At 45.8% G+C, this 18655-nt stretch overlaps 2 protein-coding genes and 1 long non-coding RNA gene across 8 annotated transcripts in view; 1 reads left to right on the forward strand and 2 right to left on the reverse strand.

Moving 5' to 3' along the window:
- Nucleotides 1–600: 600 nt before the first annotated feature.
- Nucleotides 601–3698, forward strand: gbx2 (gastrulation brain homeobox 2). The gene is made up of 2 exons (XM_042080372.1): nt 601–1528; nt 2422–3698. The coding sequence occupies exons 1-2, from the start codon at nt 1021–1023 to the stop codon at nt 2937–2939; spliced, it is 1026 nt and encodes a 341-aa protein (XP_041936306.1). The 5' UTR covers nt 601–1020; the 3' UTR covers nt 2940–3698.
- Nucleotides 3699–10339: 6641 nt separating this feature from the next.
- On the reverse strand, nt 10340–14250 carry LOC121698348. The gene is made up of 2 exons (XR_006026746.1): nt 13831–14250; nt 10340–13739 (listed from the first exon to the last, which is right to left on the reverse strand). It is a non-coding gene; the product is annotated as an uncharacterized LOC121698348 (long non-coding RNA).
- A 62-nt stretch (nt 14251–14312) lies between these two features.
- agap1 (ArfGAP with GTPase domain, ankyrin repeat and PH domain 1) overlaps nt 14313–18655 on the reverse strand; it is a 147170-nt gene continuing 142827 nt past the window's right edge. For all 6 annotated transcript variants that reach the window (XM_042080334.1, XM_042080335.1, XM_042080330.1 and 3 more), the window contains 2 exons: nt 15592–15847; nt 14313–14594 (listed from right to left, as the gene is read on the reverse strand). In XM_042080334.1, the coding sequence (XP_041936268.1) occupies nt 14367–14594; nt 15592–15847 (484 nt within the window). In that variant the 3' untranslated portion in view covers nt 14313–14366. The remainder of the gene's footprint in view (nt 14595–15591; nt 15848–18655) is intronic.

Raw genomic sequence — 18655 nt, forward strand, 5'->3', positions numbered from 1 at the left:
CTTCAGGCATTGCATTGCTATGCGATCGTGTTGTCACATCTTAATGAGTCAGAGGTTTCACCTCCAGGAGATGAGATCCAGAGAATTGGATACATTGTTGTCCAGTTCCCAGCTGTCCCTGAGTTTTTAAGGATCACTATTTCCAGGTCACCATTTTTCATCACAGCCATATGGTTTAACTTTACACACCTATCTTGTTTTGGTGTGTTGTTGACATAAGAGGGTTAGCTACTCAGAATATGAATGTGTCCGTAATTAATGTTTCTATTTCAATGTGCTTTATATTAATACAGCACGTGCAGACTTAATGTTATTTTGGTTTAGGCCTAGTTAATGGAACAGACAATAGCCCGATATGTACATACAAATTATTATTTCATCTAGGAACAACAGTAAAGGTAGTGGGTCTCTTTGAGGAGGAATTTCTACTTACGGTCGGTGCCCTTGTGCGTGCGTGTGCGTTTACGTGTGCACATTAGCCACGTTTGCAGTAGCCAATAAACGGCAGAGTAGAGGTGTGAGGGCGGTCCGCTCTCGCGGCAGAGGCGCTTAAACTGAGGGAGCGGAATTTAAACGCGTTCCGCATCTGCAGAATGAAGGAGAGACAGTGACGATTCATGTTTGAGTGAGCTTAGATATCAACTCTGACAACAAACTGCATCGGATGAAAAGGTCGCCGAAATAATCGTCTTCGTCAAATTGCAGTATGGCAACACAGGACAGCTAAAAAATGCTCTGTTTGGACGCCGGGAACTGAGCGTAGTCAACACGGATTATATACAGTGTTATCTTTTTCCAGCGAAGAATCGAGACGCTGAATTTCGAAGACTGACATGAACCCCATGAAATGGTTGTATTCATTCAGAAAACGAAGGACGGGATCGTTATAACTTTAGACTTACTGCGGTGTGCCACCAAAAATAACGCGTGTGATTGACTTGACATCGGTTTAGACCGGCTCAGGGAGAATTTGTTCCCCCACATTCAGTGACATTTTCTATTTGTAACACATCCGAGCTTATGAGTGCAGTTTTTAGCCCATCATTCATGATGATGCAACGTCCAGTGGGAAGCACCACGGCCTTCAGCATCGACTCCCTAATCGGTGGTCCCCCTCAACCAAGCCCAGGACATTTTGTTTACACTGGCTACCCCATGTTCATGCCGTATAGGTCAGTAGTGCTCCCCCCGCCGCCCCCTCCACCGCCTGCCCTCTCTCAGTCCGCGCTCCAGGGTCTGCCGTCCACGCACCCGCACCACCAGATCCCCGGGTTACCCAGCAGCTTCTGCTCCAGCTTGGCGCAGGGCATGGCGCTGACATCCACGCTCATGGCTACGCTGCCCGGCGGATTCCCCGCGTCCCCGCAGCAGCAGGAGGCGGTGAGGAAGTTCGCTCCCCAGTCCCTCCATGCTGCCTTTGACAAAACTCAGGAAATGCGCTTGGACGCAGATGACGGGAAAAGCTTCCTGGGAAAGGAGTCTTCTCTCTCGTCATTCCACGACACAGAGTCCCTGCAGTCTGTCACAGGTGAATATATACATTGTTTCTATTTCAATTTGTGCTTTTCGGTTATGAAGTAGCTTGGGCTTTGCAGACAAAGCTATGGCATGAAACTATTTTACTACAAGTATTGTTTGTACCTTTACCTTAACAAAGATTGATGCAAGTCTGAAATGAAGGGAACATGAAGAAGAGTGCCTACTTGATTGTAGAGTTTCAGTTCAGAAGTTGTTTATAAACTTTTTCCATAAAATTGTCGTGGTGACAAAATTGAAGCCTTGGCTGACGTCTATTTTCGCCTATAACTTTACTTTGGAATTGGTTCGTTCAAAGACAGTTCATATATAGAATGGCAAAAAACAGCATTGCAACGAAAAAGTATGCATCAAGTGTAATCACAAATCGGAATATGACTTGCCAAAAACTAAGGGGGGGGGGGGAGCTTTTATAGAGAATGTGTAGCCTTTGTCAAAGCTTCCAAAGGTAGACTAAAACGCCCGGGGCACAGGCTAAGTGGCCAAATTAGCCTACCTTAATTGAAGAAGGAGCAAAGCGCCAACGGTGTCTAAATGTTCATAAAACGGTGCGCATAATTCAGTGTCGCTCAGCCATTTCCAAATCTTCGTGTAAAATAAATAGAGGCCCAGGACTTCCAGATGAGTATAGTGTAAATATTCAAATCCAATTAACTGGAAAGCATAACGTATCTATCATCTGAAGTAAACAAGAGAAATTTCCTGGCAAATTTCCTCGCCACAAATATCTGGAATATTTTACTCTAGGCTACACTCAGTTCATGGGTGCATGTAGTGTCGCATTACTCAACCACACAAGTTTCAGCCAGTTTACAAATTTGTTTCTGTATGTATATTTTTTAATACAACTGTTTCACAAGTAACATGACTTATTTTTCATTACAGCCAGAAATCACAGTAAAGATGATGGCAAAGAGGACGAGTGTACCCGTAAAGAGGACAGTTATACAATGGACAGCGATCTAGACTACAGCTCAGACGACAACGCCAGTGGCAGTGCCATGTGTCAAAAGGACGACGGAGACGCGAGCGGTGGAATGGACGATGGTGCCCATGGACCGAGCGGAACTGGGAGCACCACGTCTACTGGGAAGAACCGACGACGACGGACAGCCTTCACCAGTGAGCAACTGTTAGAACTGGAGAAGGAATTTCATTGTAAGAAGTACCTCTCTCTCACAGAACGCTCTCAGATTGCTCACGCGTTAAAGCTCAGCGAGGTACAGGTCAAAATCTGGTTCCAGAACCGACGAGCCAAGTGGAAACGCGTGAAAGCCGGAAACGTTAACTCTAAAAACGGAGAGCCCTCCAGAAATCCCAAAATTGTGGTGCCCATCCCTGTGCACGTCAGCCGCTTTGCAATACGAAGTCAGCACCAGCAGTTAGAGCAAGCGAGGCCTTGATTTCAGACGGGATGCGGAGGACCTAATGTCGATATAAGTTAAACGAAATAAACAACCATAGAGTACAAAATATGTATGAAAACAATGTTGGACTTCAAATTATTTCGACAGGCCCATGTTTATACCCGCGAGAAAAATGTGGTCGGTAAAATGATGTGGAATAATTCTTTCTTAGGCCTGCCTGACTGAGACCTGGAGCGGTAGGCTACTACACGATTAGATGTGAGAGTCGACTGAGAGGAATCGGCTCCGGTGTTTGATGAAAGTATTTTGGGAAAGAATAAACTATTTGGACCAAAATAATGGATACCGGGAGCCACTGTACATTCCCAACAAAAAGAATAGGCTAATCGTGGAGATCACTATGATTTTTTAGTTGTGTGCAGACTGCAGAGGCAGAATTGTCTTGTTGGTGTATTTTTTCAGGCATAACTGAGAGAACACAGACGTGTCTCAGATGAGCACTTTTTTGTTGGTTTAGCACTGTAAAAAGATTAAGAAAAAACCCACACTCTACCCCAGACATTCAGGTGTTCCTGCTGCATCAATACCAATTATGTGTTTTAATTTACGTGATATTCACTAACTCTTAAAATTGATTATTGTTGCTTGATTTTAAAAAACGTTTATGATTGTATTTTTCCACACCTTATAAAGCACGCTGCTAATTTATTTAACATTGTGTAAAATGTTGCTAACATTTCATGAATGATTGACGCAAGACTTTTGTGTGGATTAAAACTGGACCCCATGAAGTGACGATCCTTTGTCAATTTGCTTATTGCTATGCCTTTTTATCATTTACAATACCGATACTGATCTGCAGGTTTTGATCAATAACTTTAAACAAATTAATTATTAAAAAGATGCACCAAAGTAAATTTAAGTGCCAAAAAGGCGTCTTCATCTGACAGGTTATTTTCTTTGTCGGTAAACAAATGACAACCAAATAGTAGTCTTTTACTGGAGAAAATCAATTGGTCCTCAAGAAAAAGCAAAACACACCCCTCTCGACAGTAACAATTAAATACAATGCAATACAATACAATAAAACTGTTGACAGTATAATTTTTATTGTTCACTTCAGCCAGCGTTACTGGCGATTGGATGACAGTTTTACACCTGCTTTTCCAGGTAGGCTACTGAAATGAAGGTTCCAGTGCCATGTTGGTACAAATCAAACTCTCTGGTGTCAGCATCAAAATATGTTAAGGAAGATCTCGTGCCTAGCGTCGCAATCTCGTGCTGTTACAGGGGGTGTGTAACATCATCCCAGAGTTCAATAAAAGCCAAGGTCAGTCGACACGGGAAGGACTAATAACGCACTATAGTGACACGTCAGCATGTGGTGTTTAGACAGGTCGTACCCATGTGTCAGCCTTGATCTTCGGTCTCACCTTGCCCTCGACATTTCATCTGTGCGCCTTGAGAACATGTTATGATCCCGTCCGCCCCGAGTTTATTCTTTGGGAAGACCACCGTGGTGAAAAGTGTCTTGGCCTTTCATTTGTACAACCCATTTGTTCACATTTCGGATTCAGTGAACAATTAAAGGCCACATTATTTTACAACTTTCAAATGTTCAGCACCTTTTTTAAAGAAAGGGAGAGCAGGATGGAGTGATATGACTTGAGGTTTATTCGTCCGCTCTCTGGATATTTATAGTTTTATAGTTAATATTGTGCTGCGGATATGTGTAATTCTATGTTCGTCTGACTCTATAATACACTACAGACACTGATACTAATATTAAGAGAATTAGTTAATTAATAAACTATTATGTAGTCGTGGTCGTCAACTGCCCAAAATGCTCTTTCAACACATAGCAAATGTTTTATCAGTATAGGAATAATAGCATCGTCATGAAATGTATCAGGTGAGGCGTCTAAAAAATAAGCGGAAATTAAAGCACAATTAATGTTTATCCTTAATGGGGTATTTGTTGCTTTAACGTCTTTTTATGTTTGTTGTAGGCCTGATATGTGTCTGATCAAGAAGCATAGTGCGAGAACATGGGAGTCCCCCAGGGCATTTCAGCCGACAGAGCGCACATTATTCATTCACAGACGCACGAGTGTCTGACGCGCGCTATATGTAATCATGCAAAGCGACTATACAGAAGGTCGGAATAATATGAAGCCACAATAATATTCTACACCGACAGATTATCACTGAGTAATCCAAAGTAGGGAATAATTGTGTCATATATGTGACATGCCTCGAATAACCTATAGCCTCTTTACGAAAGGGTGGGCCTAAAATTGGATAAGATTTTTTTTTCTCCAATTAAGGCCATTAGTAGCCTAGCGTTAAAGTTTCGCTACAGTCATTGATTAACATCTTAAAGCTCAACCAACATATTTTTTATTAAACCGAAATACTAACTAACTCCAAAGGAAATTGTGAGTTACGGTGAAGGTGAGATTTATTGGCGTATAGCGGCCATGCATGCTGAGCTGTCTGACAGACGAACAGATGAGCTCTCATCAGCGACTCATCATGGGTAAAGTGGACCATTTCTATTTCTCTCTCTCTCTCCCGGAAAGGTTTCATCTCCCAATCAAACGGTGCTCTGAGTTATACCATAGTATGTATAATAATGCAGCCAAAACATGAAACTCTCACTAACTCTCTCTCTCGTGTGTGTGTGTGTGAGAGAGAGGGAGAGAAAGAAAGAGAGAGAAGGAAAGAGAGAGAGAGAGAGAGAGAGAGAGAGATCTGACAATTGCCTTAACTCTAATGAATTTTTTTGCAAATTGTAATCAAGCTCGGCCATCTCGGTTGGCTGATAAATGAGGCCCACGGGGATTGGCCGGGACCCCAGCTTCTCTCTTCAGCATGTCCCTCCCGCACTAAATTAACAGCAACTTGTCTGAGCTTCAAATTAACCCACAATGATTAATTCTGATGGGAAGCGCGCCCTGAGACTCGCGTGGCCTAATAGGCGCTGTCTCGAGAATGCTGCTGGAAATGACTCTGCTTATCCAGACACAACACGTGGCCCGTGCCCTCGCATACAGACACACACAAACTACCGTGAAGCCCCCTCACCCCCATGCGCTGCTTGGGTCCTAGTTTACAAATTAAATTTGAGTAATGTAAACAATATGAAATCAATAATTGTTTTATGGAGAGGTAAATTGTCACAGAGCACATGTCACGTAGGCATCATTTTGGAATCAAGATAATGCCCCAATTAAACCACTGGTGATTATGGTGCATAACCTAAATGCTCTTTTCATCGGCCACAGAAAAGACTCACGAAAGAAAAAGACGATCGATGTTTACCCCTTCAAGTAGGCATATAGGCAACTTAGTGTAGCTCCGCTTGAATCAGAACGCATCGATGAAAAGTACCAGATACCAGAAGTATTCTCTCCTCCTGAGTAAGCAAGCATCTGAAAAACAAACCATACAACAATAATCATTTTTTTATATAAAAATTAATCGCCCTACTATTAAGTTTATGGGAAAACTACCTTGTAAAAATGTTTTATGTATTTTTTAGAATTTGATATTTTGACCTAAGGTTTGGAAACGTCTGGATGAAGGATACATGGACACATTCTTTATAGTCTTTTATTTAAATTGGTAAATTGATAGACATTGACAATGACAATTTGACTATATTTCCTTGTGGCTCAGGTCAACATCTCCATCAGGTTGAACAGAAACAGCTGTTCAATGGACATTCACACAGAGGAACACAGAGCTGTCACTCAATTACAATATATTATACATTACCTTTAAATTATTTTAATTTAAGTAGTTTCCATTTAAATGACTGGTTGGCAAATACATCTAGACAGTTACATGAAATAGTCTGCTCTCAGGAAATCAAAACTGTTTATTTTTACTTCAGTCCTTGAATGTTTTTGAATATATTTAAATTTGAATATATATACTATTTTGAATGTTTTTTTGTTGTTTTTTTGCAAGAGTATTATTGTATTGCTGATATATATTGCAGGTCATGAATACGCAATAATATATCTGTATAGACCCTTTCAACAATAAAAACAAAAACAATACTTGAACGTTCTATTTGGTTCCCAATCTACTTCCTCTGCATTAAGATAACATATGGAATGTTAAAAAGGAAGCCTTGTGGGGCCAACTATGATGCTGATAATGGAACTCTCTTGAAATAACGTTTAAGCATTGTTTTTGTTTTTATTGTTGAAAGGGTCTATAGTCAGAAATGAAAATAAAAAGGTTGAGTGGAGAGCAGCCTCAGCCACAGTCTGTCGCTCTGCTAGTGCAAGAGCGTGAGAGTGAGGCGGCCAGGCACTGGAGGGGCTGTTGAACCAGGTCTCCTCTTCCCCTGAATCGCACTGAATTATCATCACGGCGTGATTGGAGGGATCACGCCTCATTTCCAGCCTCCTCTAGCAGACATAATGTCATTTGTCTCTGGGAGTCTCTTACTGGCAGCACACTCTGACATGGCCAGGCTGTGTGTCTGTGTGTGTGTGTGGAGGAGAGAGAATGAGTGTGTGTGTGTGTGTGAGAGAGAGAGAGAGCGATAGAATGTGTGTGTGTGTGTGTGTGTGGAGGAGAGAGAGAGAGAGTGTGTGTGTGTGTGAGAGAGAGAGAGCGATAGAGAGAGAGAGAGAGAGAGAGAGAATGAGTGTGTGTGTGTGTGTGGAGGAGAGAGAGAGAGAGAGTGTGTGTGTGTGTGTGTGTGTGTGGAGTAGAGAGAGAGAGAGAGAGAGTGTGTGTGTGTGTGGAGGAGAGAGAGAGAGAGAGTGTGTGTGTGTGTGTGTGGAGGAGAGAGAGAGAGAGTGTGTGTGTGTGTGTGTGTGTGGAGGAGAGAGAGAGTGTGTGTGTGTGTGTGGAGGAGAGAGAGAGAGAGAGAGAGTGTGTGTGTGTGGAGGAGAGAGAGAGAGAGAGTGTGTGTGGAGGAGAGAGAGAGAGAGAGTGTGTGTGTGTGTGTGAGAGAGAGAGAGAGAGCACACAGGAGAACATGGATGGAAGATTGTGTATATTAAAGAGAGTAGTGGATTCTGTCATTCCAGGGGCTGAAACACTATGTAGCCCACACAGCTCTTATCTGTTCCAGGGCTAGGGCTCATTGCTCTGGGTTGGGCTCATAAAGATTATGGACTGGGACTCCACTCCAATAACCTGACAGCTCAGCATGGAGACGACCACTAGGCGTTATATTCAAACACAAGATTTATTAAAACAATCCATTAATACATGACAACATGTACAACTGCAGGATATACAATTTCTGTTGACAATTGTAATACTCATGTAAATGTTATCATTGAAAATAAACATAATGCAATATTCATGTACACACAGTCTTACTTTCTCTTTCAGTCTTACTTTCTTACTTTCTCACAAACACACACTCTCTCTCACACACTTTCTCTCTCTCTCACACACACACCCTGACAGTGCCTCTTTTCCCTCCCTCTTTCAGTGCAGGCTGCTCTTTCTCCTCATTTCCCCATTCTAATCTCTTTAATTGCATCTGCTGTCCACGGCCGCCACGGACGCTTTTGTGTCCTCGGAGTGGGCTGCTTTGTGTCGGGTGGTCGCGGCCCTCCCCTCGCAGTGCCCCCCCCACCCCCACCCCCCCTTTTCCCTGCCGTCTTTGTGGAGCCCCCTGCTCGCTTCCTGACTCATAAACGCATAAGTGGAGGATTAGAGAGGCATGATCCCATTAAAGCCAGTGGGAGACAGGGCTACAGAGCTAACGCCTTCATCTGAGCACAGCGACACAAACACTTGTGATCAGGAGTGAGCAGGGGACGGAGGGCAGTAGCCAGGGCAGGAGGGGCAGTGGGGGGGCAGGAGGGGAAACAAGAACAGCAGGTGATGGAGGAACTGGAGAAGCAGGATGAGCATCAGTAGCCACAGGAGGAATACCGAGAGGAGGGAGTGTAGAAACACGTTATGGCAGGACTAGATCAGGGAAAGGGATACCAAGGAGGGAGTGTAGAAACACGTTATGGCAGGACTAGATCAGGGAAAGGAATACCGAGCAGGAAGTGTAGAAACAGGATCAGGGAAAGGAATACCGAGGAGGGAGTGTAGAAACAGGATCAGGGAAAGGAATACCGAGCAGGAAGTGTAGAAACAGGATCAGGGAAAGGAATACCGAGGAGGGAGTGTAGAAACAGGATCAGGGAAAGGAATACCGAGGAGGGAGTGTAGAAACAGGATCAGGGAAAGGAATACCGAGGAGGGAGTGTAGAAACAGGTCCTGCTGGAGCAGGGAAAGGAGCAGCTGGCACAGTTGGTAGCAGCTGAGTAGTTCACTAAATAACACAAGTGACTCAGCCGATTATATACCACAAATCTCAATTAGATTATTATTATTTTGATTAGTGTAATGGTATCTCACATACTGACTACACGTTGGATTAGTTGTTGAGGACATGTTTTGATACCTACCTGGGGAGGTATAACATGAGATGAGATGGGGGCGGGGGGTTTGGAAAGAATAGCCTAGAAAAAGGAAAAGCATAAAAAAATGTCTGCACACAATCAGAAAATGCTTGTTCCAATATTGAAAAATTTCAAGTGAGATCTTCCCATCTGTGGTTACTCAATACTCAAACACTACAGAATTGCTGTAAATATGGCATATATTTTACATCAGTGTTTTTCAACCTTTTTTGTGCCACGGCACACTTTTGACACTTAAAATGTCCCACGGCACACTAACATCCTGTGTGAAGAAAAAATAAACATACCATAGCCTAAAACTTCAAATAATACACAGATGGCCTTATTATGGCTTCTATGCAAGACCTGCTCAATAAAACAAGCGCCCTCGGTTTCATTTGTAGGTGACTATATCTAATTTAATTGTTGTTATGAACTGGATATGTGATGATTCTTTGAATACTGGATATGGGGCGCCCGTTGTACAATTGCCTGCATACCACAAATAGTGCAATCATACAATCAATGAGAGCATGCGGTTATAAATTATTTGATGCAACAGTTGCTTTTCTGGACCAGTGAGTGACATTTGGGTAATTTTCTGAGGCACACCTGATGATCTCTCACGGCACACTAGTGTGCCCCGGCACAGTGGTTGAAAAACACTGTTTTACATAGCTCTGGAACATAGCTCATTATTCCCTCACATTTTTATTGAATGGCTATATTAAAACTACAATTTCTTTGAGTTTTAAAATAATATTTCTACATTCCATTATCAGTTGTTCCGACAAGTAGAAATTAATACATTTTAAGTTTTATGGTAGATTCCGAGGTCTGTCAATTAAACAAGTAAGACTCACTCATAACGAGTAACAAACATGCAGAGATAATAACAAAAAAAACTTGATTTATTCAAATGCATTGTTATGGGATATTTCATAACTTTCTTCTTCTGGGAAATAAAATAAAATGAAATAAAAACAAAACAAGCAGGATTATATTAAGAATTCTTTTTCTTTATTGAAAGGAGACACATGACAGTATAAGACTCTGTATTAGGGACTGTACATCGGACACAAACTTAATATAATAATAACAATCATAATTAGAACACAACAGCAATAATAATAACTGCCTTTGATGGCAGCCTGGATGGACTAAATACCATAGAAAAGAAACAGTAAGGGATATCACATATCCTCACTGTTCTGGATAATATGTTCATAAATAACTTGTCTGGTGATGTTGATTTCGGATATACAAAATGGATACTTGACAAGCTGGAACAAAAACAAATTAACAAAAAAAAAAAAAAAAAATCCAACTGAGGTAACAAAAACACTTAAAAAAAAGTTAACAAAAACAAAACAAACACTGATGCTACGTGTTCATGACTTTGTACACCTATATACAGGTGGCAGAAGCAGAGTGTTGGGTTGGTCTTAACAGCTCGGAATGGACATGCAAAAACGCAAATCTAACGTCATGTTTCCTGACACAAAACTTATACTCTAGGCATCTTTTCTTTTCAGGGGGGTTTGACTATTTGTCCTGTCAGTGGCGTCCCTGACTGCCTCCCCAACCTACCTACTAGGGGAGAGGTTAGGACTCACCAGCCGCAGAGTTTGCAGCCGTCAGAAGGAAAGAGAGAGACAGAGAGCAAGGCGAGAGAGAAAAAGAGAGAGAAAAAGAGAGATAGATAGAAGACTTCTGCAGTGTTCTCAAAGTGAGGCGTTTCAAATACAGACACAAGTCTTTTGAAACTGGTGACAGAGATGCTTGATTAGGCCAGAGCCGTCCCAGCATGCAACCTGGCAAACGGAGCAAAGCGTTAGTGTCTGTGCAGTGACAACACTCTTCTGAGAGAGAGAGAGAGAGAGAGAGAGAGAGAGAGAGAGAGAGAGAGAGAGAGAGAGAGAGAGAGAGAGAGAAGGGAATAAAGAGAAAAGATGAAAGACGAGTCTTAAGGAACTCTACACCAAGATGCACGATGTTGACACTGATCAGTGGCCCACGAATGAGTACACTAGATCACTACGATGGACATATGCTTCAGGACCATGCCATTATTACTTCAGTAAACTAACCTGGCACGATGGACATATGCTTCAGGAGACCATGCCATTATTACTTCAGTATACTAACCTGACTTCTTATGGGCTGATATTGCTTCATTACAGGTCAAGAAGAGCTCTCTCAGTCACTCCACCACACACGCACACAGAGTCGGTTATTATGATACTAACACACAGAGGACCACAGACTAATGCAGCATGGGGGGGCTCTTCAGCATAGAGGTTATTATGATACTAACATGCACGCAGAGGACCACAGACTAATGCATTGGGGGGGGGGGGGAGACTATTCAGCATAGGGGTTATTATGATACTAACACACAGAGGACCACAGACTAATGGAGGGCGGGGGGGGGGGGGGGGGGGGGGCAGTGGGGGTGAGAGATCAGGAGTGAGTTCAACACCGTTCTACTGAGAAGGCAATTAGCACTGTGAGACACACAGACACGGACAAGTACTGTAGACGCAATAGGGAAGGGGGGGGGGGGGGGGCATACCCCACTTTAGTTTTAGAAAGATGTGTGAGGAATGATGCATGTGCTCAGGGAAAGGAGCATCCGAAACAGACAGCCCTGCAAACACACACACACACACACACACACACACACATTCACTTTACACAATCCACTCACACTTGGCACCAAACCAAGAAAAGAAAAAAAAAAGAAAAAAACAACAACAAACCAACCAAACAAACAAAACAAAAAAACGAGAAGCTAAAAGAGAAGCATTATTTTCTCATAAATTACAACGGCACAATAAAACATTCACAAAACTGGCAGAGAACCGCGAGGAGCGCGGTGAGAAGAACAAGAAGAAATAAAAGCTAAATATGTACAGAACACAGACTGAGAGAAGCCCTCCATATTGACCGCTGCACAGGTGAGAGGAGGCAGCAGCTGCTTCCAATGTTGGTTTGTTTGTTTGTTTTCAAGTGAAACAAAACAAAACAACAACTTTTCTCCCGGGTCAAACATTTACAACATCAGAGGAGAGAGAGAGAAAGAGAGAGCTATGGCACTCCATGACTTCAGCCTTGCTAACGGAATAGCCCACACACTGACCCCCAGGCTAGTCTACAGACTATGAGGGTAAAGGTAGTGTCGATTCAACCCGGGATTTTAGCAGCTAAATGAGCCTCAAGAGCTTCAGCTGTTCCTCTGTGGTAACCCCCCCCCCTCCCTGCTGTTATCATTCAGTCATAAAGCACACGCTTGTGGTGCTGATGCTGCACATAAGCCCATCTGGATCTTGTATTGATTGACTCACACTGAGATAATGCAACGATTCCCCGCAGTTTTGTCTGCGGGAGCCGATACTTCTGGCAGTTGGATGGGAGTTTAATACGGAGGCCAATGGGACGAGGCCTCAGACGCACTGCACGACGGTGGGGGGGGTGGGGGTGGGGGGTTCTCTTCCTCGTCTCCTCTCCTCAGATGCAAATGTCTTCACACTAGAAGGAGCTGCTAAACGAGTGTCTCGATGTCATGATAAAAACGAAAGGCCAGTGCATGCGGCTCGATAATAAAACATTGATAAATGCTCTAAACGAGTTCCCTTTTGACTGTAGTATGTGGATGAGGGCAGAGGGAACTGTGCTCGTGGCGTGAGGGCTACGATCGGACTCTCCTGAAGCTGTGTACTCACTAAGATGACTGGCTAACTCTACATGGTACACACACATCTCTCTAGTACGAATCCATTGGTCCAGTGGTGCACTATGGAGATAATACACAACTCTGCTGCAATGATTTTTAAGTTAAAACGAATGTGTCTAACCATGCTATGACACCAATGTCTAACACACATCTGAGATTTGATTCCCCCTTTCCCCCACTCCCTAAAAGTTCTTTACATCAACATATTTTCTTCACATTTCTTTAAAAAAAGAGAGAAAAGGACAGTAGAGAATGCCAAAGCAAACCTCCGACATATCGCTGGAAGAATCACACAGAGGACATGTGAGTAGAGTGAGAGGAGAAGAAAGTAAACAAAAGGATCTGATTTAGTGCTGCTTTCATGTGCATTCCCACAAACATAGTGTTTTATATATATATATATATATGTGTGTGTGTGTGTGTGTGTGTGTGTGTACATGTGTGTGTATGTGTGTGCCTGTGTTAGTGTAGGTGGGAGGACATCCCATTGGTTATTCCCTAAACCCCCAGACCTTCACTGTAAAAGCACCTTGTTCTACGGGCTAACATTACTGTGTCCTGGTTAAAAGAGTCACCTCCAGCCTTTCCGGCCGGTTTATTCCGAGACCCCACGTCTTCACTCAGAGGTCGGCGGGGAGGAGAGCAGTCCAGCGAGGGAGAGGCTGCGAGCAGGTAAGGAGTGCGGTCAGAAGAATCAAGACCAAGAGCATTTCGTCACACATCCCATGCAGCTGGACACTCTCTCTCTCTCACCTCTTGCATTGCCAGGAATCAAGCCGTGCTGGCCGGGAGTCAAAGGTCAGGGGGTCAGTCGGTCGGGCTCTCCCATAAGACATGGCGTGATACACAGAAGGAGTGTATGTCTGGCATGGCTGGCCACAGTTCCACTGCTGAAGCTCCACCAGAGCGCATGCTAGAGTAATAGTATTAGAGTGGACATGGGTGGGGGGCAGGCTGGGTGGGTGAGTGGACGTGGGGGGTTGGGGGGTTCAGAGTGGGTGGGTGGTGAGTGTCTCAATACACACATTACTGTAGTGGTTCTGTAGTGTTCGTTCAGTCGTTCGTTCATCATAGCCATTGGATGCAAGTGTTTGTTCTCACGGTTGAGTGATTTAGTGTGAATCCGCAGTCATATATATTTCCCAGCCTGGTTTATCTGTGCATGCTGTGTGTGGTAGGGGGGGGGGGGGGGATGGGTAGTGTGTAGTGGTCATGGCGGGGGGGGGGGGGGGGGGGGGATGATAAGGAGGCAGGTGGGAAGGCTGGGGGCAGTGTGTTGGCGTCGGCGGTCAGATGAGGGCCGAGCTGCCCGTGCTGCTGCAGCTGTTGTTGCGGCTGTTGTTGTTGTTGTTGTTGTTGCTGCGGCGCGACAGGTTGGGCGTGGCCATGAGCGGGTAGCGCTCGTCCGGGCAGCCGTACTGGAGCAGGATGTCCACGCACTCCTGACTGCTGGCCTGCCGCGCGTACGCCAACGCTGTGTTCCCATGGGCATCCCGCGCCATCAGGTCCACCCCGTACTACACGGAGACAGGAGAGGAGGAGAGAGACAGAGAGACAGGAGAGGAGGAGAGAGAGACAGAGACAGGAGAGAAGGAGAGAGACAGAGAGACAGGAGAGAAGGAGAGACAGGAGAGGAGGAGAGAGAGACAGAGACAGGAGAGAAGGAGAGAGAGACAGGAGAGGAGAGGAGGAGAGAGAGACAGAGACAGGAGAGAAGGAGAGAGAGACAGGAGAGGAGGAGAGAGAGAGACAGAGACAGAGGAGAGGAGGAGAGAGAGACAGAGACAGGAGAGAAGGAGAGAGAAACAGAGAGACAGGAGAGGAGGAGAGAGAGACAGAGACAGGAGAGAAGGAGAGAGAGACAGGAGAGGAGGAGAGAGAGACAGAGACAGGAGAGAGAGACAGAGACAGGAGAGAAGGAGAGAGAGACGCAGAGACAGGAGAGAAGGAGAGAGAGACAGAGAGACAGGAGAGGAGGAGAGAGAGACAGAGACAGGAGAGAAGGAGAGAGAGACAGAGACAGGAGAGAAGGAGAGAGAGGGGAAATAAAATAGAGAGACACAGAGATGGAGAGGGTGGAGAGGTAAAAAAGGGGGATGAAGAGATGAGTATAGGGGTAGAAGAGAGAAAAAGAGAGAGAGGGTGAGACATTAGGTAACACTCCAGTATTCATGGGAGTTTCCCAATACAGTATTCATACACATGTGATGAGCCTAAATAGACACTCTTGTAGCTGTGTGTGTGTGTGAGAGAGAGTCTTACAAATATGAGCAGCTGGGTGATCACCAGTCTTGTAGCTCTGTGTGTGTGTGTGTGTGTGTGTGTGTGTGTGTGTGTGTGTGAGTCTTACCCATATGAGCAGCTGGGTGATCACCACTCTTGTAGCTCTGTGTGTGTGTGTGTGTGTGTGTGTGTGTGTGTGTGTGTGTGAGTCTTACCCATATGAGCAGCTGGGTGATCACCACTCTTGTAGCTCTGTGTGTGTGTGTGTGTGTGTGTGTGTGAGAGTCTTACCCATATGAGCAGCTGGGTGATGACCACGTTGCCTTTGCGACAGGCCAGGTGGAGGGCGGTGCGTCCGTCTCCCTCTCCGCACGTCTCGTTGACCTCGTCCCGTGAGCCGAGAGCCAGCAGCAGCACGACGGAGCGCAGGTCCTCGTCCGCACTGGACCGCAGCAGCTGCTGACCCAGCGGCAGCTCTGTGCACGACAGCGACGCCACAAACAGCTTCTGCTCGTACTTCGCCCGGATCCAGCGCTCACGCTCCTCCCTGCGTACACACACACACACACAGTTAATCATCCACCCCATCCTTCAGCATATACAGAACACATACAGTACCAAGAAATGCCATCATTTGTTCATAGGGTGTGTTACAGTTAACACATCCACACACGGTTAGGCATCCACCCCATCCCTGAACACGTACAGTACCAGGAAATGGCATCATTTGTTAATAGGGTGTGTGAATGAACAGTCACAGTTATCTATCACACACACACACACAAACACACAAGGTTAGGCATCCACCCCATTCTTAAACAAATAGAGAACTCTTACAATACCAACAAATGCCATTTGTTCATAAGGTGTGTATATGACTGTCACAGTCACAGTTAATCTCTCACACACACTCACACTATTTCTGGCTCTCAGGATGATTTAGAAAGTATCACAAAGTATGAGAGTAACAGAAGATGCTCATACATGTTATCCATCTAGTTCAATGAATAGTGCAGCCTAAATGCCAGGGACACACAGATGAAGCTATACGCACTAGCATACGCCAAGAGGCCCGTGATGAAGTGAAGTCAGAAGGAGAGGGGGACGTGTCCGACACCTCCCCAGAGAGCCAGAGGAGTGAGGGGGGCCCGACTGCTGCTCTCCCGTCTAATCCTGCGACATGATCGTGCTAATCTGGCCAAATCCCTGCTGAGCAAACAGGGCCCTTTCTCTCCCAGGCAGATTAGTCAGGGCTCAGTTACCGCTGAAGCCGCGTGCGTGCGTGCGTGTGTGTGTGTGTGTGTGTGTGTGAGATTTCGCGTGTCTGTTTGTATGCGAGACACTCCAGGGAGATATTGAGCTGTCCCCTCAAAAAAAAAAAAAAAAAAGACAACAACAGGAGCCCTTGGGGGTCACTAAGGCAGGAAGTCAAAGAATAGCCCTTCAGAGCTCAGTAAGTCTATTTCCTGTTGAGAACACATGAAGCACAGAGAAGAGCTGCAGTAAAACAGAGAATATAGAACTGGGAGCTCAAAGGAAAAAAATCACTCACACATTTAAGAGCAGAAATGTCTTGCGCTCAGAGCTCAAGGCTATACGGCTGAGGGGGGACACCTTTCCAAACAGACGTCTGTTTTTATCTCTCTCTCTCACACACACAGAGTTGTGAGAATGCTGTAGGGCTTGGCCTCTGGAACACGGAGACATGAGTGGAACACTATGGGATCAATTGGCCCAAACAATCAATGGCCTCAGTGACGTCCCTCCTAATCAAACCTGCCACCAGCTCACAGCCTATACGCGCATGGACAGCATTCTGAGTAAACCGCCTCGTTCGAGTCCGAAGCCCGGCACTGAGGTGAAGCGTGGGTGTCACCAAGCCCTGAAGACGTCGGTCACGTTTGATCCCGCAGACTCCGACTACACGAAACAATCAATCTGCTCAGACCTCGCTCCTCGGGTGTCACGGGGTACGCGCTGCGCTTCATTGGGACGCGGCCGAGGCAGCGCAGGGAACGTTGGGAAGGCCGAGGGAGGAGGGAGGTGGCGAGGAGAGAGAAAGGGAGGAGGAAGAGGAGGAGGAGAGCAGAGGGAGGTGCAGGGAGAGGAAGAGAAGAGGAGGAGGAGGAGGAGAGAGGAGGAGGAGGAGGAGGAGAGCAGAGGGAGGTGCACGGAGAGGAAGAGAAGAGGAGGAGGAGGAGAGAGGATGTGTGGATGGGTGAAGAGAGGCTGTGTGACTGTGGTGGGAAACGCCGCCGAATCTTATTAACTCTCTGTGTCCACACAGGGGGGCAGGGGCTAGCAGCACGGAATGTTAGCGCTCCTTCCTGCGTGCTCTGGCGAGTGTGTGTGTGTGTGTGTGTGTGTGTGTGTGTGTGTGTGGAGGGCTAGGAGGTGGTGCACGGCCCCAGGGCCTGGGGAACAAAGGCGTGTGGGGTGAAGTGATAGGATGGGGGTGTGTGGGGCTCTGAGGGGACTGCTGCTGCTGCTGCTGCCACCCCCGACCCCCTCCACACTCCCCCCCCCCCCCCCCTCCCGCTGCAGAGGAAGCACTCAGCACCTCACTGCTCCTGCACGCATGCCTTCCCCGAACAGCGGCGTTGCTAAGGGCCCCTACGCCTCCACACGGGCATCCAGGACTCGCCCGCTCGCCCGCCCGCTCGCCCGCCCGCTCACACCCGTCTACAAAAGGTGCTGCAGCTCCACGGTATCTGCCATGACCAATCTCAATGTAAAGAAATGGCCTTTTCAGCGATGTTCCCGACGTATGCCGCGTTATGTGGATGATCAAAAATGTCACGGAGAGTTTTGGTTAGACACACTCTCTCGTGGTCACACACACACACCCATGGAAGTGGTCAGGCGTGGCATCGTGGACAATGCCAGGAGAGGCAGCAGTGGGTTGCCATGCCAATGCCTGGGGATACAGCACAGGAGGGAGTGGGTAAAAAATAGCCAATAACATCCTAGGAGACAAACACCTGCTGCTTGCTTCCTGTTATCCACTTTCACACGCAGAAAGCATTTTTTTTTTCAGTGTCCCCCCGTCTCTCTCTCTCTCTCTCACACACACCCTGCTGTTACTGACTACACCAAAGAGAAAAAAAAACGAGGCCTCTTTCTAGTAGCCTTAACACCACTTCGCTAATTATAATAAATTATGCTAATGCTAAAAACAAACATTTCAGAGAAAAATATAAATAAGGGACGAGAGCTTTTTTACTCACCGCACCGGCACATTTGGGATCGTTTAGGAGGCAGTAATCTGTTAGCAATAAGCGGCAACATGCAATCACTATTATCTCATTTGAGTCGGGGAGTGCGTAGCTTTGGAAAGCAGAAAGGGTAATTGGAC

The sequence above is a fragment of the Alosa sapidissima genome, chromosome 23, assembly GCF_018492685.1.
Source record: "Alosa sapidissima isolate fAloSap1 chromosome 23, fAloSap1.pri, whole genome shotgun sequence".
Taxonomy (NCBI): domain Eukaryota; kingdom Metazoa; phylum Chordata; class Actinopteri; order Clupeiformes; family Clupeidae; genus Alosa; species Alosa sapidissima.

Bases quoted from the DNA above. Each gene is read 5' to 3' on its own strand.
- gbx2 (XM_042080372.1), top strand. From the start codon at position 1,021: ATGAGTGCAGTTTTTAGCCCATCATTCATGATGATGCAACGTCCAGTG. The intron at 1,529-2,421 runs GTGAATATATAC...TTTTCATTACAG, and splicing joins GTCCCTGCAGTCTGTCACAG to CCAGAAATCACAGTAAAGAT.